General features: G+C 51.9%; 1 protein-coding gene across 4 annotated transcripts in view; it reads left to right on the top strand.

The window, feature by feature from the left end:
* The first annotated feature begins 4,502 nt into the window (after positions 1-4,502).
* The window catches only part of LOC131663058 (protein held out wings), a 32,960-nt gene continuing 13,941 nt past the window's right edge, over positions 4,503-23,521 (top strand). Inside the window, exons 1-3 of one of the 4 annotated variants that reach the window (XM_058933132.1) lie at positions 4,503-5,006; positions 19,455-19,588; positions 22,107-22,223. In XM_058933132.1, the coding sequence (XP_058789115.1) occupies positions 4,880-5,006; positions 19,455-19,588; positions 22,107-22,223 (378 nt within the window). In that variant the 5' untranslated portion in view covers positions 4,503-4,879. The remainder of the gene's footprint in view (positions 5,007-19,454; positions 19,589-22,106; positions 22,224-23,521) is intronic. The other 3 variants (XM_058933130.1, XM_058933133.1, XM_058933131.1) reach the window with 3 other exon arrangements.

Here is a 23,521-nt window from a genome sequence, read left to right on the forward strand (position 1 = left end):
AGCTGTCCGTTTTATCGGGAACAGCATAAAATAAGAATGTATCGGGCGGAAGAATACTTGCCATTCAAACTACACCTTGGACGTATAAGCCAGCACGCGTACAGATCCAGTCGGTTCGACGTTGGCTCAAAAGTTGGGAGCTTTTATGGCCAGTCATCTCGCGCCCACGCTCGCGCCCATTCCCGATATGTAGGCAAAAAATGATAGTCGCGCCTCGCCGCGTATATAGTCTCGCAAATTATACCAAGGTTGCCAATTTAATGTGCTGGAAATGTTAATTCGAATCGCCTGGCAATAAGCGTTATGCGCTTTGAAAATGGTATTTTTAAGGGGCTCGAGTGGGCGAATACGCGAATCGGATGCCGCGGCAAACCAAATACATCGCTCGGCGTCCGCGCGGACTTTGGCGAGTGCCGCGCGTTGCAAAAGTCACGAGCAACGGCCGAACTTCGCGAGCGGTGATCGTTAAGCGAAGGCGCGATAAATGTCGCCGGATTATATCGTACGACATCCGGACGAGGAGCGCATGCATACAGCGCCCCGGGCTATCGGATCTTTCATCTTTCGCGATCGTCCGCGCGACGTGGGCCGCGCTCTCCGAGCCTTTTAATTGTGCTGTTTCCAAGCGTCGGAGCCTCGCGGCTCGCGCGCCCACTCCCGGCTCCGCGCGAGGCGACGGTGAGTCCAAATCTCGGTCCAGAATACATCTTGCGCGGCGACGTTCGCCACTTTAGCGGCTTGTAAATAGCGCCATCAAGGGAAGACGTTGTAGTGTAGTCGCGCGCGCGCGGCACCGATGAGCCATGCGCTTCTGCTCGCAACTCGGTCAGGCATTCCAGTCGTTGCGTCATGGCCAAGCAAAGGAGGAGTCGCTCGCTGGTTTTCTCGTGGGCAACGAGCCGCTGCTCCATTGTCGCTTAAGGTGGAGACGCCGGGAGCTTCCACGCGATTCAGGCGCGCGCTTGATATCTTTCTCCACGAATGATGGGATCGTTCATGACTTACATATGTATCGCTTGATATTCTCTGCGCTACAGGTGAAACGTATAATTGCTTGCATTCGCCGAGAGTTATGTTACGGCGGCTGAGAACACGTGTAACTTAGATTAACTTCAGATCGAGAAATGCAATCGACGAACGCCAGTCATCGGGTGCGTGCGAGTAAGAGCGATTATAGCGTCAAAATGTTGACGGTTTTTGTAGAGCTCGCTCGTTTATACCATACAAGAGCCGCGAAATCAACACCGTACGATAATCATAGAAATAATCACAGGTTATCGTGCAAGCTCGTGGAAAATATTGTACGCTTTCCGTCGCTTGGTGAAACGTGCAAATGATCGCCACGTCAATTTGCATTTCCAGCGAGAGGCACGGTCATTTTCGAAATCTCAGCTGCAATACTCGTGCGCGCGCGTCTGCTCTCAATGATACACGCGTCACACGAATCGCGCAGAAGCCAAAGCAAAGATACCTCATCTTTACTGGCGTTTACGCGATAATTTATCATTCGCGTATTCTGTTTCAGGTGCGAATCGAATGGTTAGCATTTGTCATCGAGCAAATTGCAGCGGCAGCCGCTCGCTCACCGCGCGGACTCTCGCTTTTGCTCGGCTGCGCGTGCAGTGATTGTCGTCGTAATTGTCGGCCTATTCGGAGCGTGCGAACGTCGCAGCGCCGCTTTACGCGCCATACAGATCAACGTATTTGTCTCGTCGTTCAGCGAAACGTCGCGCCACGATCGATTTCGTACACCGCTTTGCCGCTTCCAGCGTCGGGATATGAAAATCACTCGAGATTTTTCAGGCTTCGCGAACTCGCGAGGGGCGAGTCCACTGCGAAACTTGGGGGAATCCCCGCGCGATGGGGTCGAGGCGCTTGCGCAGCGTGCGTCGCGATTTTCGCCAGTTTTCGCGCGGCCGAAACTCGGTGCATTCTCGTCGACTTCTCTTCCGCAACGAGAACAATAATCTCCGAGGGGATCGAAGATGATTTATCGATCGTTACGTTACGCGCATACATAATTTCCGTCCCATTGTTTTCTCATTACACGTATTACGCGTTTTTTTCCGCTCCGCAAGGAGCAAAGTAACACGCTCTCTCTCTCTCTCCCTCTCTCTCTTTCTGGTTGCGTATCGCAATTGCGGTAAAGAGTCATCTCGCGCAAGTCTTATTCCGCGAATCTCGAATTCGCCGTTTCTCTCCCTCTCGCTCTATTTCCACGTTCAATCGATCGCTACGGATCTTTGCTTTGCGAACGGTCTTGACGAGTCTTCATTGATTTTTGCTCGCGTCGCAAGAGGAAAAATGCAATTTAGCGCGGTTTAGCGAGCGGTCGCTAAATGAACGTCGTTTAGCGCGTTGTTTAACGAGCATTCTTTCAGATGCACAGATAAGTTTTACGAAGCGTAATGGCCGTATGCGTAAACGACTACTGGCCAAAAGTGACGAGCGCCGAGTCGGAGTCGAGATCATTCCGGTGGCTATGCACGATCGCAGCACGCCCACACGCCCCGAGGAACGTAAACTTCCACGAAAACCTTTTGCCCGTGATCCACCGGACTCAGAGCGCGCATCCTTCGTCACACATACGTGGAAATAGAAAGTTTGGCGAGCGCACAAAAGAGAAGGTTTCGAAAGGACGACAAAAAAAAAAAAAAAGAAAAAAAACAGAGTTGATTGGTCAACTATCACAGATTTGCGAACCTACGCTTTTTTCGCGCGACAAAGCGAGCAACGGGACTCATTACGAATTCGAAGAGAGAGAGAGAGAGAGAGAGAGAGAGAGAGAGAGAGAGAGAGAGAGAGAGAGAGAGAGAGAGCCCACGCGTCTAATTCAAGATTGATTTGGATTTCGGGATACGACGATTATTTATGCTACACGCCAGATACTCCGCGCAGCACGACAGGATGTAATAATCGTATAAGTGCAAGCGCAGTCGTACGCGTGTATTTACGCGCTTGCCCGCTTTCGCGAAAAACTGCCGCGTGGGCTGATTCCGTTTTTTTTTTATTCTTTCTCGCTTCCGATTGCCGGGAAGGTACTTAATAAGCTTTCATGTTGCGCGCGATTGTAATTTGGATACGATGCGACGGTTTAAGAGCCATTTGCTGCGGGTAATGGTTATAATGATTACTCTGGGAAATTAGTTGTTTGAGCAATGCGCGACGCCTGTATTGGTCGATTCGGTTATACAATATCTGCGACACTTTATATATTTTTTTAATGACTGTAACAGTTGGAAACAAAGCCTTTCGTTTGAAGAAATTCGAATGTCGACATCATTAAAATGTAGCGGCTCCGACTCAACGCGAGCCGTGATATTTCCGACATACCGCAAGTTTTGTTTGCAATTAAAACATGCATATAAATGTTTTTTAATAGTCCCGTAAAAAGTATGGTTTTCCAACCCGCATCTTAGTATATATCGTGTTTCGAAAAAAAAAAAAAAGGAATGTCATACCTTTTCTGAAAGCGTCTCTATAACAAATCGCCAAGTGTACCGTCGCGTTGAAAAAGGAAGCGCATTTCTCGTCTCATTGGCGTTAAGAGAAGTCGAGAAAAAGAGAGAGGTTTTTACGTCTACGTGTGCGAGGAGGAGAGCAAACCGTATATGGGCAGAGGGCGACTGTGTGTAAGTTCTCTCTCTCTCTTTCTCTTTCTCTCTTTTCGCCTCCGCGGCTTTCGCACTTTAGAGCGCGCGCGATCGATTGTTTTCCTCGCGATGGAATTCCGTGTTCTGATCGATGTTCCTCGCTCGATGAACCGAGCGATTGAAAATATGGAGAGATGTTTACGACGATGAATTTTCTGGAAACGTATGCATTAGAGTTTGTTGCGGCAATTCTATTGGTAAAGCATCATTCAAGATAAATTAGGCATCGAACGTTCGCTTCCTTTTCTTTCCATCCGAGAATAAATTTGCGGGAATTTACGCCACTTCGTAATGCGAGAACCGTGTGACCGCGGATTAATTGCCCGTTGCATCGATTATCAATTTGTTTATTCGCAATAACTTACCGATTTGAATCTCGAAGTTTTACCTGTTGGGAAATCGTTGCGATCGCGTAGAATTGATCATGCCGTCGTTGCATTTTGGAGCGAGCATTATTTTTAAAAAGAATTATTTGACCAGTCGATCGACATTAAAAAGTACAGCCCAAGACGATCGCACACATACGCACGCGTGCGCGCGACAGCCGTCAATCTTCCGCAATATAAGATTTCCGCCTGCGTCTCTTATGGATCAGTCATCAGTATTCAACTCTTGCAGGCCAGAAAAGTGATCGCTCGCGCCTGCGTAGTATGCAACGCAGCGCGCGAGCTCGGAGCTGCGCATGCGTGCTGGATCGCGCGTGTATGTGTGCACGAGGCAGCGACACGCCTAAGCAGTCATCTTTCTCTCCCACTCGGGCTCGAGTTAACTTATCCACACCCCCACTCTATTCTCCTCTCGTAGCGAGTGCGATACACACAAGCTGCTGCTGCTGCTGGCCCTCAGAAAATCCTCTCAGTCTGTCTCTGTCTCGCTGGCGGGGCCGAACCTCGTATATGTGTGTATGTGTGTTTTTCCTTGCAATAAACAGCAGCAGCAGCAAAGTCGAAAGCCTTCGTCAGTTCAGTTTGAGCAGCCGTGCAATATATCAGTGCGTGCTCCGAGAGAGAGAAGGCCCAAAAAAAATAACCGAGCGCAAGAGAGCCATAACCTCTTTCCACTCAGCTCGCTCTTTTGAGGCTGAAATTCCGCGAGTAGTGTAGCTGCTACTCTCTCACTCTGCACTCATGCTGCGAGGTTAGGAAAAACTCAAAGCTCGTCGTGTGTTAGAAACTGATTAGCATTTTAACTCGGTCGAGAGCTAGCTACAGCACACAGCAGCCAAGATGTGCGATCAAACTATAAGCACTACGCAAAGCATCGCCGACTACCTGTCGCAGTTACTCAAGGACAGGAAACAGCTTGCTGCCTTTCCCAATGTCTTCATACACGTCGAGCGTCTACTCGACGAAGGTGAGAATGAGAAAAAACGAATTTTCTTTTCTTTTTTTCATTGAACTACGACGAGGAGAAGAAAGAGAAACAATGGAATTATTCGAATGTATATTAGAACATACGAGTGATGAGTGCTTCTCTTGAACGCGGGGCGTCGTCGTATCATAATGCCGGCGAAAGAGAAGAAAATAGGCGATTGCGTATGTGTGTGTGTGTGTGCGCGCGCGCGCGCGCGTGTGTGTGTGTGTGTGTGTGTGTGAGAGAGAGAGAGACGAGGAATTTTGGATTAGTCAGAGACTTAATTGGGCACGTCGAGAATTTTTATTGCTTATCTACATAGTTAAACATTGTGTCAGGTGGTGTCTTGGTGACGCGTGTTTTTGCAAAACCTTTGACGTTTAACGTGTGCGACGCCGTTGTTCGCGACGTTGTTGCTGTGATAGGAACTTTATCAATTCCCGGTAGTTTGTTTGTTGTGACTTTAACGTTATTGGGAAAATGTCGTACGATAGATTTTTAAGGTTCTAAGAGTGCGCGATGAATGGTTAATAAGCGGTGCACATGTGAAAAAAATTGTTGCTCTTCGACTTTTTCGTACGGTCGTTGAATTTTTCGAGAAGAGAAAGTGCTCACGATCGGTAAAAATAATTTAACTCGGCACTTAATGCTGATCTTGGAGGCATATTTATAGCTGACTATGTGTGTCTGGTTTCGAAAAATACTTTATTTTTTATTTCTCCCACGTATATTCGCTCGAATATCACGAGTAAATTAATCGCCAAAGCTACTGTTCTTCGTATCTCCAACTCGCTCGAAAATAGTTACAGCTTCTAAAAAATAAAAAGTTAGGTGCTCGGTAGCTGTCGCTCGCATCAAATTTTTAAAATGTAAGAAAGAAAATAAGCAAGGGCTTATCGCCGATAAATTTCGCGGCATGTACTCGTAAACTCCTCTCTCTTTATCCCGAACGGGAAGGTATGTACCTTTTAACGACCGCTTTCTTGCGGAAAAAAAAGAAGTACGTTACTTTCGCGCACATTAATTATTTAGCAGCAGCAGTAACGCCGCGAGAGAAAAAAGACAGATTGGCCAAGACGACGTTTTTTTTTTTCGCCGTAATAGGCGACAAACTCGCGCGTCAGTTGCGTCAGTGTGAAATGCACTTTTAAGGGCTGACTATTTCGGGGTGCTAATTGCTTTTGAGGACTTTTGTGCGCGAGTGTACGGCAACTTTCGTTTTCGCACGTAATACCTTTCGAATCTAGGAGGGAAAGATTAGCGAGAGAAGCAGGCAGGTCGCGAGATCTCTCGACAAATGTTCCGGGGAACCAGTTTTCCGACACATACGCGCACCTTGCTTCACTTTTGTAACGCTTACAGCGCGTCAACGGGAGACGCAACGTCGCGTCGCTTTGCTCTCGCGATTTCGAATTGACGTGTGGGAATTTCGCGGATGGTCATTGCCGCCGATAAATAATTTGAAGGCGCAATTAACCGACGACCGTAATTCGCTCACTCGACGAAACTTTCGATCTCCAGCTCTTACAAAACGACCAACGCCGACGCCTTCTCTCGCCTCGTTAGCGTAAAAGAAAGAGAAGTCGTCGCAACAAGCCGTTCTCAGCCGTGTAAGTGCAAAATTAAGCGGGTAAACAACGAAGCCCTCTGTTGCGCGCAAAGTACGAATGTCGATGAAAATGCGAAATCCATAGTCCTCTCGATCTCGCGTCTCTCTCGTATCGGATTACCGAAGCCACGTGCGTCTCCTCCCCCACTACGTCGACTTGAAACGCGCGCGCCCGAGACTTATTAGATTTTGATTTTTCGCCGGCGCGCGGCTAATCGACGCCGATTGAGTAATTGCAGCGCCGCTGATTGGAAAAGTCCGCTGTGCGCAGAGCGATGCGGCGCTTTTTCCGCGAAACGCCGCCGGTCGAACGCGGCTAAGGGGGCTGCGCGCACAGCCGAGAGCCGAGAGAATCGGGGGGGGCTTTTCGTCGAAAGAGCTTGGCGAGTTGTAGGAAGGAAGCGGGCCAGCGCAACAACGCGCGCGAGCCGCGCGGATCAGGCCGATGGATCTATTTCTCGTCGGCTGACCCAGTGGCGCGAATAGAAGCCGCTCGCAGGTGCGGCCTTTCGAAATCGTCGCGCGCGTGTCCGCCCGCGAAAACTCGGCCGCGTCGGCTTCTGCCAGCTTAGACAGGCGGGTCAGCGGGCTCGTTTTGCCTCCGCTCGCCTTTTTGGCGATTCGCGCCGCCGCTCGCGCCGCCGCTCGCGCCGCCGCTCGCGCCGCCGCTCGCGCTCGCTAAACGGCCAGATTTATCGCCGGAGCGGACGGCGCGCGCCGCTTCTCGTCTGGCCCCGAGGAAACGCTTCCGCCGCGATTTAGCCCCCCGAGTTCGATTGGAAAGCCGCGCTGCTGCGCCGTTCTCGCTTGGCGTGCCGGTGCGCGCCCGGCGCCCGCAAAAATTTACGTAACGAACGCAGAGCGCGCGCTCGCGCGAGTAGTTTCCATTGGAAAGGCCGCGCGTTGGAAATTGGCAATCGGCGCGCGGCGCGGACTTTTAAACGACGCGATCTGCGTGCGCGCAGACGGTGCACAAATTGAGAGGCCTGTTCGCGGAACGAAAGTCGCCGCGACGAGGTGAAGCAGGTTTTCGGCGGGGAAACGAGTTTTTCCGCGAGCCGGCCAACAATGAGACGACGCAGCTGATTCCGCCTTGCCGCGGCTGTTCAAGTCAACGACTTTAAAGGATACAGCATAACACTCGGTAGTTGTAATATACCTCCCCGTCCTTGCTCGCGTCTCTCTCTCTCTCTCTCTCTCTCTCTCTCTCTCTCTCTCTCTCTCTCTCTCTCTCTCTCTCTCTCTCTCTCTCTGTTGCGCCTCTTCTCTCCTTCCCCACCAACGCGACCGCATTCCTCCGACTCCTCGAGCACTATATACTCGCCGAGTGAAGCCGACGCTACACTCCTCTCGCGCGCTCGTGCCGCGACCAGCGATAGAAACAAGGGACTTTTCCTCTGTTCTCGACGTCCTCGATCGGCACGAACCGACTCTCCGATTTTAATTTGGCGACTCGAGACGCCGGGATCCTCGCTCGCGCGACCTTATTAAACGCTCCGTGCGCGTGTAAGGGACGAGGACGCTCGATTTTTCTTTATTTTCGCCTCGCTCCGGACGCTTTTACGATACTCGCAGCTGTTTTCTTTCTTGCTTTTTCTCCGTTGAAAACAAACGTATTTGTTATGGTCGCCTCTCGCCAACGGCTTACTCGCGAAGAAGAAAGAGTTGACCTCGTGTAAAAATCGCTCGAAAGCACAAGAAGCCGGACCGGTCCACGTGCTCTCTCTCTCTCTCTCTCTCTCCTCTCTCCCTCGGAAAGAAAACGTGCGTCGAGCAAACATACGCACACGCTCCATTCTCTCCGAGCCCTAAAAGGATATAGCCGGCGAACTCTCGAGCGAGAGAAAGAGAGGGAATTACGTATCTCGACTTACGCAGGGATGAATGATCGAGTGGGCGTTTCATTGATTTCCTGGCACTTTGTTTACTTATCTCATCTCGTTGAAAAATCTCATTTTGGAAACGAACCGTTCATTCTTTTTCTTTTTGGAAATGTCGTAGTTCGATCGCAGCAGGAAGACTCGTCGAGGTTCGTTAGTTTTCGTTTTCGTGTGACGGGAAATTCTACATTACCAATGCGTGGATTCCATCGTAGCGAATCTGTTTTTCGAGAAAACACGACGATTGTGAGATATTCGCAATATAAGAAGATCTAATCGGCCAAGCTTGTCACGCCCGTTCTAACCTGCTTTGCTTGTTGTTATTGCTGTTTTATTAAATAACCGTAACAATGGCTGTTTGCATCCCACACGGAGATGGAGAAAACAAACTCGGCTCTTAACTGTAATTTCCAGCGAGGTACTACACGGGTATAGTCGCTAATGCCTGTGACGTTTTCGAATTCTCAATTATGAATCATCGCCGCAGGCGCATGCTTCGAATGAAAAGACCGACCAATTTTTTTTGTTCGAGGAGCCGTCAGATTTGTTTTTTGTGTGCGTGAGTCTCTCTCTCTCTCTCTCTCTCTCTCTCTCTCTCTCTCTCTGTTGTGAAATTGGATTGAGATACTTTTGTCAAGCTATAAATTTACCGGCAACTCATTGTATTTCGAGCTTGATAATTGAAAGAAACTTCAAGTTAAGTTTGCGTTTGTCGCGACGATTATCAAGGCAACTTGCTTTGCAGCCGAGGTCGTCAAATTCGCAACGCCGTATGAGTTACATCGACTCGCTCGCGACATAATGGATTAGCATGAGAAGCACGAACGCGCGAGCAAGAAACGCTTCGAAACGTACTGCGATTCAAGTGGAAGAAGGAATTAACACAAATTCACATCTTCCTCTGCTTCTGCCCCCTTTAGAGCGACGTCGTCGTCGTTACTTCCCCTCCACTTTGAGCGTTTCTTCATCTTCCTCATCTTGATATTAACATCTTTTGCGCGCTTCTTGTTCTCGCGCTGCTGCTGCTGCTGCTGCTGCTGCTGCTGCTCGGAATAAAAATCTTGGAATGAATTTCGTTTTGATACGTCACTCTTGCCTCTCGATTGTTTTTCGCTTGCCCCGTCGCGAATCTTTGTCTGTTTTCGATCTGCTCATTAGCGAGGCGAGTTTATTTTCGACCGTTTCGTTTGGCAGCGGGTCGCCTCGACGACGCCGACCGTTCCGAAATCGATCGAAGCGCGCCGCTCCGACAACTCGACGCCCTCGGCGTCGCGCGCTTTCCCGGTGGGAAACGTCGAAAAGCACTTCCAGATGCGCCGAGCGCCCGGCGTCGGCTCTGCGTCGGGTACACAGGCCGTCCCCGCCCGAAAACACGTCGCGTCCTCGCGTAAGCCAGCGAACGGGAAAAGGAGGGACGCGTTCAGTCGTCTCGAGATTCCCATTCACATGCGGCGGACCGCGCGCGCGAGCGCGCAGCAGAAGCAACGCCGGCGGCTCGCGTTGGTGGCCCTTGAAAGGGCCAATGACCGCGTGCTGACCTGCGGCTCACTTCAGCCTCTTCGTCTTCTTCTTCTTCCTCCTCCTCTCCCCGCGCTCCGCACGGCTCGCGTGGAAAAAATGGCACGATTTCGTCGGCTCAGCGCGGAGCTCCGACGAACGTCGACGGCGTCGGGACGGGGGCAGAATTTCCGCGCAGGAGCGGGGCCGATCGAATCGGAACGCAGCGAAAATCCGATGCGCGCCATGTGGCGCGGAGAGCAGGCGCGAGCGCGATGAAAGACGGTCTTATCCTCGGCGCCCGTCGGCGCACAGCTGTTGCGCTTACTTGTTGCGCGTTTCCCGCGTCCGCCTCCGATCGATCGTCGGCGAGGCGCGAGCCGCTCGCGCTCGTCCCCCGTCGTCGTTCCCGAATCGAAGGCGGCGAAAACGAAGCGTCGATCGGCGCACCGCCGAGCCAAACTATGCGAGCGCGCTCGGCAATTGCTCTCCCTCTCTATCGTCGGCGTGGGCGCGCGTCGGCTGGCCGCCGCTGCTACTGCGGAGCCCGAGAGCAACGTAATCCTCTAACATTAGCTACATGACATTCTCGCTCGGCTGGCGCTTCTCTTTCGGTGTCAATAACGCGCCTCGCCTATCCGGCGCTTCTTCTTCTCCCGCGAGAGCGCTCAATTATCGGCTTTCGTCGGCTCGGCGGCTCGTTGCGTAATACACGAACCTGCGCCAGCGACGATTTCCAGACAATAACTCATAAAACAGCGCCGTATAAATAGGTCGGGGCAGCCGGAGAGAACGGCTTGCCGAGCAGCGCCGGCGGCGTGAATCACGCGCGAATAACACATAAACGGCCGAATCCAGAGACAAATATAGACGAAGGCGAGTGAGCGTTTCTCGGGAGAGAGAGAGAGAGAGAGAGAGAGAGAGAGAGTGCGCCTAGGCCCCCGCACAGAGCGAACGTTGAGCACGCGCGCAGCAGCGTACCCCATGTTGAGGCTTGGAAATTCGTTGGCCGAGGCACGTGCGCGCGGCCCTCTCGGCTATCATTATCGCCAGCGTTTTCGAAAGGCTTCGCGCTCCCGTGCTCCAGAATCGCGGGCGCGCGCGCGCGCGCGCGGCGCTGGACCGTCCGTGCGAGCGATCGATTTCCACTTCCTGCCGGCGACACGCGCTCTTTCCTTCGCAACCGCCTGCTCGTCTCGCCCTCGTCGGGCCGATTCCCCTTCGCGAGTGGGTCAATCAAATCGGAGCAGCGCGATCCTCGCCCGGCTGGACTTGACTCGCGGCCGCGTTTTGAAGGTTCCGAATACATTATTAACTCGGGAGCGGCCGCGCGGTGGCACAACGCCTCTGTGCAACTGCTGGAAATAGAAAGGCTCGCAGACGCTCCCGCGCGTACGCGCGCAGTGCCCGAGCGCGCCGGAGAGCAAATATCTCGCGGCGTGCGGTTCGCCGGACGAGCGCCGAGAGGAGCCCTCGCGTCCACTGAAAACGGCGGCCTTCCTCTCGTCCCGCGACGCGCCCTCCATCTTTCCATCGACGTCGCGACGGACAAAGAAAAGCGAACGGACGATGGACCCCTCGCGGCGGCTAGCAGTGCAGTCGTGTCGCGGAGTGTAATCGGAACTATATAATGTCGACGAGCGAAAGAGAGAGAGAGAGAGAGGCGCACCCATTCAGCAGACAGCTGCATAACGGTGTATACGTTTTATTCTCTCGTTCGCGAGAAAGGACTCGGTTTCATCGGCTGCCGACGCGGCGTTGATATTTATACGCACTCGTGGCTTGCGCGCGCTCAACCAGCTATTCTCTTGTATATACGAAGTTTTGCAAAATTATAAATGACCGATCGCCTCTCCTCGTCTCCAGATTGCCGAGCAAACGACAGCTGCAGTAGCTATAGAACGGCGTGACTAATGCTCCTGTTGGCTTGCGCCTGTCGATCGCCGTCCAATGGCTTTTGTGGGAAATTCTCGCGATTAACGTTCATTGCCGTGGAAATCGCATTTGAAGGTGCGACGGTCAAGCCGTGCGCATTACTCATCGAGCTATTTGCGAGTCTTTGCGTCGTGTATGCGGTCGCTTCTAATTATGTCGTTTTGATAATTGAATAATCGCGGAGCAGCGCGAAATCGATACCGCAAAGCGGCCGGAGAAAAAAAAACCTGTATGTTCACTTTTTAATTTAAGCACAAACGAGTACGCGCGCAACGCCCGCGACCAATGTAATCGTAAGGAAACGCGAATTGCCGCAAATAATCGACAACAATTGCAAAGAAAATATTTTTCCGTTTCTTTTTTCAATGCCACTTCTTTCCGCCTTACGTGTAGCTTAGTAACGACGGAATTGACGTTATCCACTTTCGGAGGCTGACCCACACTAATGCCGTCACACTCCTTGCGCATGTCTTGACCTTTTTTCTTCTCTCTCTGTCTCTCTCGTTCGGTACTCGAGAAACCTTTTCTCTTTCTCGAGAAGCTCTTAAATTATTCATACATCAGTGTCGGCGCAACGATGATTGCTTCGGCAGCTTCTCCTCTGTGCGCGACAAAGCGAACGTCAAGCCAGCGCTTTGCAATACGCCAAGACGATGAAAATCTCCGAGGTGGAAAAATTGCCCTCGCGCTCGAACTTCGCGGAGAGAGACAGAGAGAGAGAGAGAGAGAGAGCCATGAGAGAAATTCCACTGCTTTCGAAGCGCGACTTTTTGATTCCTTGCACGATGCCAGCGTAAACCGAATATAAAGCGAGAGAGAGAGGGGGGCTCCCACATCGCGTGCATGTGTATACAATGTATATAACCTGTCGCTAAGCTACGTTTTCCCACGTGGAAAAAATATATGTAAGGGGCTCCCCTCTCCCTTTCCGTCTCTATATATATACACTTCCTTTCTCCAAAAGGGCATTGCGCGCAAGCCGCTTTCTATATATATATGTAATGCGTTTGTCGGTGAGCTGCCGCAATGCAACTAATTACATTTGGCTGTTTTCCCCCCACTCGCTCGCCCAGATTTATTCGCTGCTCTCGTTGCCACTCGCTTTGAATTTGAAGTCGCGAGCGAACCAGTCGGCGCCCTGCGCGGTCGCTCGATTCCGCGCAGGATGCCCCTGACACACATTCCACTTTCGGCGCGAGCGCGAAGTCGCGGCTCTGACTGCGCACGAGGAAGATCGCAGAAAAGAAAGAAAGGGCCGCCTCCTGCACGCTCGCACGCCGCGCGAAGCCGAGAGCACGCTGGCACGGGGCGCACGTGCATCGACCTTTCCGGCGACGTATCTCCCCCCTCGAAACTAGATTCCAGGCGGCGTCGCGCCGCGCGGGGCAGGTACCTGTTGCGCGCTCGCCTCCTCCATTCATTCCGCGTCTCTCCCTCTCTTTCTAGCGCGCGCGCCCGCCTTCGTACGCGCCCCTGCTCCTCTCCTCCAGCTGGCTCTCTGCGCTCGGGTCGCGCATGCCGAGATGTCGAGGGGGTTGAAAGCAGAAAGACAGCCTCTTTACGGCTGGCCGATTGACTTTCGCCGAACAAGTGCCGCGCTGTGGGGACCAACGGGTCGTCGGCTTTTCGAAAGCTCCGACGCCCGACCGCTCGACCCTTCGCTCCGCCCTGCATCTTTCCCGTCGTTTCGGGCGTCGCTGGTCGTCTATCGCGAGGTTGGCCCTCGTCGAGCAATGGCCATCGGGAGCCCAATGGAACGTTCGTCGATCGCGCGAGAATCGAAAAGTAAAAATCGTGCCCCGATCTCGCGGGAGCTTCGTTCGAGAGAACCGTTAGCGCGCGCGTATCGCGCGGGCATGCGTCCAATCTGCGTGCGCGCGAGACAGCAAAAATGAAAGCCGAGCGGCGGATTGAATAAATCGCGCGGCGATCGCCGCTAATGTCCCGCGCCAATCGTACGCGTATGCGCGAGGAGGAAGCGAACGGACGGATTATTATACCGTTGCTCAGACGTCGCGAGAGAGCAGCTAGACGACTCGTGTCTTGCTTTCCAAGCTTGTCGATTCCTTCCCGAGGCAACTTTCCAATCTGCGTCTGCCTGCGCCTGGCGCGCCCGAGCGGGACGACGCGTGCGCGGCTTCGCACGGTGGCCGGGGCGCATCTGCCGCGGCCGTCGCCGACGACGATCGGCGCCCCTCGCCGTTCGAGCTGCGTCCAAATCGAGATGGACGACGAACGATTCGTATGCGCGAGTGTCGGCGCGACCGAATCAATTAAACGTACGCGGCGTCGCCTTAGGTGTGTGTTGCTTTTCATCGGCAGTCTGACGCGCCGAGCCGCCGAGCCGCCGAGCCGCCGAGGCAAGTCCAAAGAAAGACGAGGAGATTCAAGTCACGCCGATTACCCACTTTTCGCATTTTGTCGTCCGCTAGAAATCAAACGAGGAGGCGCTGCGCGGGACGAATCCCTGATTTCTTTCGGAGTGGGAGAGACGTTTTTCCGCGATTCGACCACTGCTTTCAAAAGTGCCGTCGCACCTGGCGCAATTCTTTCGTCGGCAGACTGGTTTTGGTGCAGGAGGGGTTGCGAAGTGAGATTCCATCGATGAAGGCATTTTCGCGCAATCATGCGTCACTTTCCAATTGCATTAACGCTTTTTTGGCACGAGTTAGGAAGTTTCGTGCTCATTTTTGATCGTTTTTCGCTCAGAGATTCAAGAAATAATACTTTCAGCTGATATATTGTACACCGAAGTAAAAATATTTCTGTCGCTATTCTCGCAATAATAAAGGCTTCTGACTTTAGCTTTAAATCGAAAAAGTAAACGTCTCATCAATATTTTGAGTGACTTTATGGTTTTAACTAAGCTTCAATGATATTTCTGCCCAAGATGACAGGCGTCTTTAGTAAAATCTAAAAAAAGTAGTATCTTGAATGTTATTTAGAGCTTGTTATTCGCTAACATTACAGAGGATGATCGTATGGTTATTTTTCTTCTTTTTCGTATTGTTTAAGTTGTGGTATTGATTTCAAGATTACTCTGGTCTCGAATGGCAAGTGTGATGAGTGTTTATCATACAACAAGTGGAAATTCCTTTTTGAAAAAAAAAACAAAAAAAAAAAAACAAAAGAAATCCAGAAATTATTCAAATATAAAATTTACTTGAAAAATGTGGTGACTATCTTGAAAGCCATAAATAAATGGCCATTCGCTTCGAATCGCTTAAATATCAACGAAGATCCGTCAAATCGCACGTTTGAACGTGCCAAGCAAAGCTCGCTCGCGTGCGCACAGCCGAAATTCCCGAAATTCCACGAGGATGGCAATTAAAAATTGGCGCGTTATCTCGAGCGCTCTCGTTACACGCGTGCACGAGACGACGATAAGCCCCGTCTACGCGAAGTGCAACGTTGATTGTGCACGGCGAGAGACGGGATCTCCCGTACGAGCGCTCGTTTCGTAACGTTCGAGCGCACGCGCGAAAATTCTCGCGCGTTATCTCGGCGGCGCTTCCGAGCAACTGCCCGACCGAGCTCTTCGCTTTGCAAATCGAGGAACGTTGACGCGCGCGAGAGAAAGGTAAAAAGAAATACGGAGATTTCTCTATGGGCGTCTCGGTTACACCTACGCGCCTCGTGCGCGTGTGCGTTTTCTTTTTTTGTGATCTCTGTGAGGCCGAGCTCTCGTTGCCTTTTTCGTCGATTCGCGGTGACTTGGCAAACCGGCGTTTAACGAAGCTGTTAGTTGACGTTAATAAGCTCTCGCGTGGTATATTGAGAAAGCGGTTTGAAAAAGAACTTTAATTTCGTTCTTATTGCTTGCACTCAAAAAATCGCTGAGTTTTCTTCGCTACTGGCTTGGATATTTGCTTGGTCTTAAGATTGAAACGAGCACGAAATTCGTCGATCAATTTGGCTTTTTTAAGCTCTAAGCTTGCCCTGCGATTGGTTTCTCCATCGCGAGCGCCACCTCGAGTACTTTGTACCAGACGAGCCGAAATATCAATCAAACGTTCCTCTCCTACGATCAATCGGAATTGAAACTCGAAGCACAATACGCAGAACAGCGGTTCTCTCTGGTTCGAGTGAGCTCGTATAAGACGGAAATACACACACGCACACGCGAAAAAGTAGATCCAGTTTGGTTGTGAGCGAAAAATCGCTCGGTGGAGAGAGGCGTTGGCTTCTCGTCGGCGCGTCGGCGTCATTGAAAACTATTCGAACGCCACGCTATTTCCGGCTGCGCCGTGCTGTGAATTTCCAGACGAGCGCGATCGCTCGGAACCCGATGTACAGCTTCGAATTTCGCGTGCGCCAGCGATGCTTTTTTTCCTTTGCTTTGCAATGGGAATTGTTGTCCGAGCGTCAGTGCGCGACAACTTTGTCGTGAGCGTCCCGCTGATTTCAACAATTTTGTCGTGCGTTACGACGGCCGATCGAGCGATAATGCAAAATATACGCTATTCGCTCGTTTTCACAGCCAACGAAGGAAACCTCTGCCGAATAGCGCCAACGGTGTCTCTTTCCCTCCACTGAATAAAAAAGAAAAGTGAAAAATCATCTTGACCGTGAAAGGTGCAAAAGGAAATGCTTGGCACGCGTAAAGCGCCCTCGATTATTATTGGCATTACCATGGCGGTGGCTGCGGCCCCCGATAAGAGTGGAGTCATCGCTTAACTCTCGCGTACATGACATTGGCTCCACAAAAAGTCGCGTTTCTCTTCCATTTTCCAATTGCTTCGGTATTGGAACAATGCCTCGTCGCGCAATAATCCGCGACGACAATAGCACCGCGAGCACCGTATAACGACGTCTCGCGGCCGTCAACTGTGTCTGCCTCGTGCGTTGGAAAATGCAAAATTGCCAACGACGCGACGTCGCGGGAGAAAACCGCTCTCTCGAAGTGTCAAGCAGCTCGCGCGCAAACGAGGAATCCCCGCGCGGCTCGGCCGGCGAAATCCGACGTGAAGAGACGCCCGCAGCGAGAGAAGAAGCGAGCGCGGAAAAGCGGAAGGGAAGGGAGTCGTCGCGCGTGCATATCTGGCCTGGAACGGGGAATGCCTGCAGCGGCGCCGAGAGACTGCGCGCCACGCCCGGAGCGTGCGCGCGCAAGTCCATCACCTGGTACTTCGATCGCCGCCACTTGCCCCCAAAAGTCGAGCGCACACTCGCCAAGACTGGCAACGTGCGCCCGAAAGTAACATCGATAATCGCGCGAAACACACGTGCGCCGAGATATCATTACGCAACGTTTGTTTACAATCTTCTGTTTGATCGCAAACGGCGGCAATTGACTCTCTCTCTCTCTCTCTCTCTCTCTCTCTCTCTCTCTCTCTCTCTCTCTCTCTCTCTCTCTCTCTCTCTCTCTCTCTCTCTCTCGCGGTGAAATTCGTCACGACGAAGAGGATAAAAAATAGAGAGTCACGTGCGCGAGCGAGGAGAGCGATAAGATAAGGCGCGGGAAGACCGAGGAACTCGGTCGCATGGCTTTTTCGCGTTAATAAGTCACTTATGCTAATCCTTTTTCTTGCCTCGTTTAGCGGTCGTCGCTTTCTTCGCGTGCGGCCCCGTCGACGCGTTTTTCGCCGAGGGTCAGCGGCGATAGACAAGCGGAGCCCGCGGATAAATAATGTCGTCGTGCGAGACTTAATTGAGATGGATTATTCGAGAGTCGCAGCGCTTTGCCAAATCAGTAAGAAGCAACGAAGGAGCTCGGCTGTGGCGCGCTCACGCGAGATTTATCGGCGAGCCATTGTGATTTTTGACGTCGGCTGATCGCGTCGCACCGGCGATAGCGCCCTACGTCCGAATACGGCGCCCTCGCGCAAAGATATACCGTTCGATTGCTCGCTGCCGACTTGCCTACCTTTTACGGGTGGCTTGCGCCGCGCGCGCCACAACGACCGCCGGGGCAGATGGAGGAGAGCGATCGGCAAAGGAGCGACCACGAGGCTCGGCCGCTCGCGCATTATTTTCGGAAGGGCCGAATATCCGTGGATTTGTCGGAGGCGCGCGGACGCGGACGACCATAACCGGCGCCTGTCGCTGTAAAATTGAGTCATCGCCGCGCGCATGACTCACGAGCGAAGCATCGAGAGCCATTCTGCCAAAGTGGTCTTTGCCAATGGCAGAACGAGCGACGTGGAGCGCGATATGTACCGTCGCGGCGATCCTTCTGTAACGGCGGGGAGGGGGAGGGGGAAGTAACGCCGATCGGCGGTATTCAAGGACTAGAAGCAGCAGCATTGCGTCAACTCGCGCGGCGAGCGCGCGATACACCCATAATCGGCGATTTCCCCGAGCCGCTTTTCTCCTGCCTCGTACAATGCTGATCTAAGCGCTCGCGATTGCGACTCGCGCGAATAGGATCGATCTCGAGACGAAGGGAGAATCGGTCGCGTTTCGCACGCGGGAGCCGCAGCGGCACTCGAGGTTGCGCAACGCTCCTTCGAGAAGACGCTTTTCCAGGCGAAAAGCAACGTTGTCGGCGTAATTTTCCATTGGATTTTCTCCGTACGAGCGGCAGTGCTATGTGGATCTTACGCAAGCAGACTAGATTATAATTATCTTTACGGGTATTACGACGGGTTTTGCTCCTCCAACTTACTCATATTGGTTTATTGGTTAATCAATGACGTAACTCGGCTTCGATTTTAATTGCACCGACTTGAATGATGTTTGAACAGAGCCAGCTGGCAGAGTGCGAGGGTCAACTGGAATACAACTTGTCGCGACAAAATCAGAGGGATCTCCGTGTGGACGGGCGAGAATTGATCTCGCGCGCGCGCGGCCAATCGCAGACACGATCGCTAGAGTCGAAAGGGGACGGCCGAGCGTTTGAACGAACAATTAACGGAGAACTGACGTCGACGTTGCCGTCGCAGCGCGCGCGCGACCGATCGCCACGATGAATCCGATTGTTGCATTGACCGGGCGCGCCCCGCTGATAATGACGCCCCGTGCGTGACCGCACCTGCCCTGGCCGCGGCCCAAGAATCGACGAGCGCACGCGCCGTTATCGCGCCGAGTAGCTTCTTACTCGGCGCGCGGGAGGACTCGTTCGGGGGGCGAAAGAAATGCGTCGTGAGGCCTGGTCGAAAAGCGGTATCGATTCGCCAGTAATCCGCCGATCAAAATAAAAAAATCCGAGCATTCCACATTCGTCGTCAGCTTCGGAAAACACACCCACAACAGCGCCTCGAACGTCTGCGAATTAATCGCCGCTGTGGCGTCGCTAGAATTGTTTTTCTGTTTTTAAAGGCGCGGTTCTGCGACGGCGGCGGTGGCGGCGTTGTAATCGTCGCACTGTGTCAAGGACGGCATTGCTCACGTTAGCGTCTCACATAGGCAGCAACTTTATGGGCGTCGTCGTCGTCGTCGTCGTCGTCGTCGTCGCGGGGGTGTAGCGGGTGGGAGGAGCGTTGCCGTCGCATCGCGCAAGTTTATCCGCGCGGATGGATGAGGCGAAGAATCGTCCGCGTTCCGAAAGTCAAATCGACTCACAAACGCTTTTACCTTCTTTTGCAGAAATAGCCAAAGTGAGGGCGAGCCTCTTCCAAATCAGCGGCGTGAAGAAGGATCCACTGGTGTTGCCCGACGCGGAAGGCGAGGTGACAACGCTCACGGAAAAAGTCTACGTACCTGTCAAAGAGCATCCAGACGTAAGTAACGGCACTGCTTTTCCTTTCTCGCGACGGCGATTTTGAGAATCGGGATCTATCGCCGCCATCGGCGCAATTCAATCGGAGAGCCGGAAAGAAAGAAAGAAAGAAAGAAAGAAGGAAAATGTCAATGCGCAGAGCGTTGAATCTTTCTTACGCGCGTTAAACGCCGTAAAGCAGCAACCGCCGCATCGGCGCTCTTTCTCTCAGCTGTTATTTCTGTCGCTGGCCGGGAATAGAATATGCGATGCTTCTCCTCGCGGGAGTTTCAGCTCCACGGCCCTGTTGCCGACTTAACGCTTCTCTTCCATCGCCGAGAGAGAGAGAGAGAGAGAGAGAAAGCTATTTTTAAGGGCCTCGCGCTTTTACGAGCTACAACGACGCGGATTATACATATAAAAATCTCTCCGGAGGGTTATTAATTCTCTCGTATTTTTTCCGTATTGGCGTTCGAACTAGTTCGAGCCGTATCGCGTTTCGCCACGAACTCTTCGCGGGCGACAATGCTCCTACGGCGCGTGGACGACGGTGCATGAAAGTCACGCGACTTGGCCCTCGGAGCGCCGTGTTTACGCCGCCGAGTCACGAGTTTCCGTGAGCGCGCGCAACGTTAATTGCCTCAGAGGCCCGCCGACGCAGCACCGAATGCAACGTCTGCGTCCGGATTTTCGGTAATTTCGGATCGCCGACGAGCAAATATTGATTCGTCTTTGGAGAGACGAAATAAATCCATAATCCGCGCCAATCTCTTTCGCGGCATGTGGCGTGCATCACCCGTTTAAGTCGATCAGAGCTGGAGAAAGCGTGAGAGAGTTGCGGAGCGGCTTTCGTGGACTTTTGCCACTGCTTCCGTTCGCAGATATGTTCGTGCACATGGCGACGTCAAACTGGAAAATTGTCTGCATTTTTTTTCTTTTTTTTTATGTAGAAACTACAAGTAAGGATAGTACATAAGGTGTGGGTTGGGTTTATCGAACCAAAAACGAATCGGTAGTTCTGATTGCGCTGTGGCTGCTATAAAATTAAACGCGAATTTCAGAAAATTGCATGAAACAAGAACAGACAACTAGTGAGCGATCAAAGCAGCAAGGAAATTTGACAAGTCAGTCGCTTACGAGCAACGTTTGTCGCGTACACGTTGATTTTTCAGCGAGTCACACAAAAGAAAACAGTCTCGGCGTAAAATCTAGAACTGCAGGGAAAAAAGAGAAGCTGGAACGAGGTGCATTGAAAGACAGGGAGAGAGAGAGGCGATGATAATAAAGCCGTAATAAAATGCAACGAGCATGTGCATGACTCATGCGCACGGCAAACATCATTCAGAAGCCGCTACGTAATGCCGAACGCAATGGCAGAATATTAACGTCGCCGCCGCCGCCGCCGCCGCGGCTCCGGTCAACTCGGTCCGTTTACACCTGGATAACCCATTGGCCGCGTGTGCTTTCGTTCTGCTACGCTTCAATTGAAAATAGCCGAGTCGACAGGCGCTCGATCGGACGCGGCTGCGCCACGGCAATCCACTGTAGGTGTGTTTTTCGGGAATGTAAGGCGATACGGAGACCCCGTCGACCGAGCGTCGCGCGATCGTCAAAATACACCCGTAACGCACGCCAAAACTCTTGGGCGTTTTATTTTCGGTCATGGCTGAGAGAAGCGAGAAAGAAACGTGGTGTAGAACAGCGACTAATTCGATTAGGCTAGCTCCGCTAATTGACGATCGTTTAGGTCATTTGAAGCAAACGATCCGCTGCCCATTGTTTTCGTGGCGCGGGCAAGGGAGGGCGATTTGCGATTCTGAATTACGCGCGCGTATATATATAACGACCGATTTTCAATGTTACGGTAGGAGCGTCCACCACGAATTGGAGCCGGACACTCGAGCGAATTAGAAGACTCGCAAGAAAGCGTGTGCTCGCCTGCGCCGCATTAGGTGAGCTTATGCGGGCGAGGTTAATCGAACTTTTACCGCTGCTACGGGTTGCTCTCCCGCGCTCGATCGATCATGATACGTCGCGCAGTCGGGAGGGGAAGACAATGCCCGTCGTCAGCGAACGGCATTCCTCAATGACACGCTGACAATTATCGACCGGAGCAATTTCGCCTGCGTCGGTAATCACGTCCGAGGGATTTGCGCTGGGTGTCAGCTGGAATGACAAAACGGTTGCAATATCGTCCGGTTCACAACAATCGACGCCTGCGTCTCTCGCAATCATAGCAACGAGGTTACTTAGCTAGTTGGAGCTCTCGGGCCTGACAAAAGGCTCGTCGTTGTCGTTCGTTTCCGCGTCACGGACTCTCTTCGCTCGCTGCAGTCATTATCATAATGACTCGAGGGCGCGGCCTCTTCTTGACGATCCCAAAGCGAAAGAGCGAGTGAAGAAGAAATCGAGAGAGAGAGATATATATGAGCGCATGCGAAAGGACAGCATGACACGCTCGGCAGGTGCAATGCCTCGACGGCACGTCGTGAGCCAAAATTGATTTATCGTTGACTTCGATACTCTTTGCCTGTTCGCAGTTCAATTTTGTGGGAAGGATTCTAGGACCACGCGGTATGACAGCCAAGCAGCTTGAGCAGGAGACTGGATGCAAAATCATGGTCCGAGGCAAAGGATCGATGAGAGACAAAAAGAAGGTGAGCACGCGCGCGCGCTCTTTTTGGCTATCGCGCTAAGAAGCAATTAAGGTTTTCGTGGCCCACATGCTTTTTGTTTTGTCACTCCCCCTCTCCCTCCCCCACCCCTCGACACACACACACACACACACACACACACACACACTTGACGATGAGTCGTCGCCAGAATCTATTCTGCATCGCGCGCCGCGACGCTGACCCTCTTTCTGCTCGCCCGTTAAATTGCCCGTGAAATCGGTACATGTAAGCCGGATAAGGCGAAGTTTTTTATGCGCGCGCGCGTAATAGGAAATGTTCGTTTGCTTACAAGGAAAAGTGACTCTTTCCTCTCGAGCGAAATCGAATTATAATGCACATCCGCGCGCGATGAAGTTTTCAAAAGCGCCGCGCTATTTCGAGAAAAGAGCGAGATTGAGTAATCTCATTATCGCAATCCGCTGCGTTCGAATTAGCCGAGTCATAATATTACGAGCATGTCGTACAATTAGACCCAACGAATTCCGAGTCGTCGTTGGACGTTAATCATTCTCGCTCGCTTAGATCATGCGCGCTTTGGCGATTATACTCGTCAAAATTTCGTCGACCGAAGGACGAAAAGGAAATGATCCACGCGGCACGACGATCGCGAATGTGGGTCTAAGTCGGCTGCTAAAGCTTAGTGGGTGCATTTCTCGCAACTCGGGATATGTATATATATTCCGGCGCGCAGCTATTGCAAAAGCTTCTTAATGACATATATACATGTTGTGGTGCAACTTAGCGTGGTTTTAAAAGCTGCAATTGCCTTCTTCTTTTTTTTTTCTTTTTTTTTGGTCAACAATGGGAGTAAATTTGGTTTTATATCGTTCGCATTGTTAGTTTCGAAGTGATGACGACTTTGATTGATTGTACTCGACAGCTGATAAAATCTCCCATCCGTATAACTCGATAAATTGTTATCGCATTAAAATCATTATCGATTAGATAAATAAATAGGCATTGATGATTATGCTAATTAAATCATCATCGAGTTGACGACGCGCATACGACGTCTATAATTATTGCAGTCTACCGACGTTGCAGCTGAAAAAGAAAATAATAAGTCGCTCGCAATCGAGCCAGCATGTGTTCGCCTCTCGAGCTTTTGCAAAGTCGAAATCAGCGCGATCCTCGAAGATTTTCATTCCGCGTAATTGTTTCGTTACGCAAGCCATTCCTCGCGCGTTGCTTCGCACAATGCATCTCATTGTCGGGAAGATCATGGACATCGCGATGCGATATCGCCTCTTCTTTTTTTTCTGTTTCGTCGAGCAAATGTT

This window comes from Phymastichus coffea, unplaced genomic scaffold, assembly GCF_024137745.1.
Source record: "Phymastichus coffea isolate CEN01 unplaced genomic scaffold, Cenicafe_Pcof_1.1 PCOF00031, whole genome shotgun sequence".
NCBI lineage: Eukaryota > Metazoa > Arthropoda > Insecta > Hymenoptera > Eulophidae > Phymastichus > Phymastichus coffea.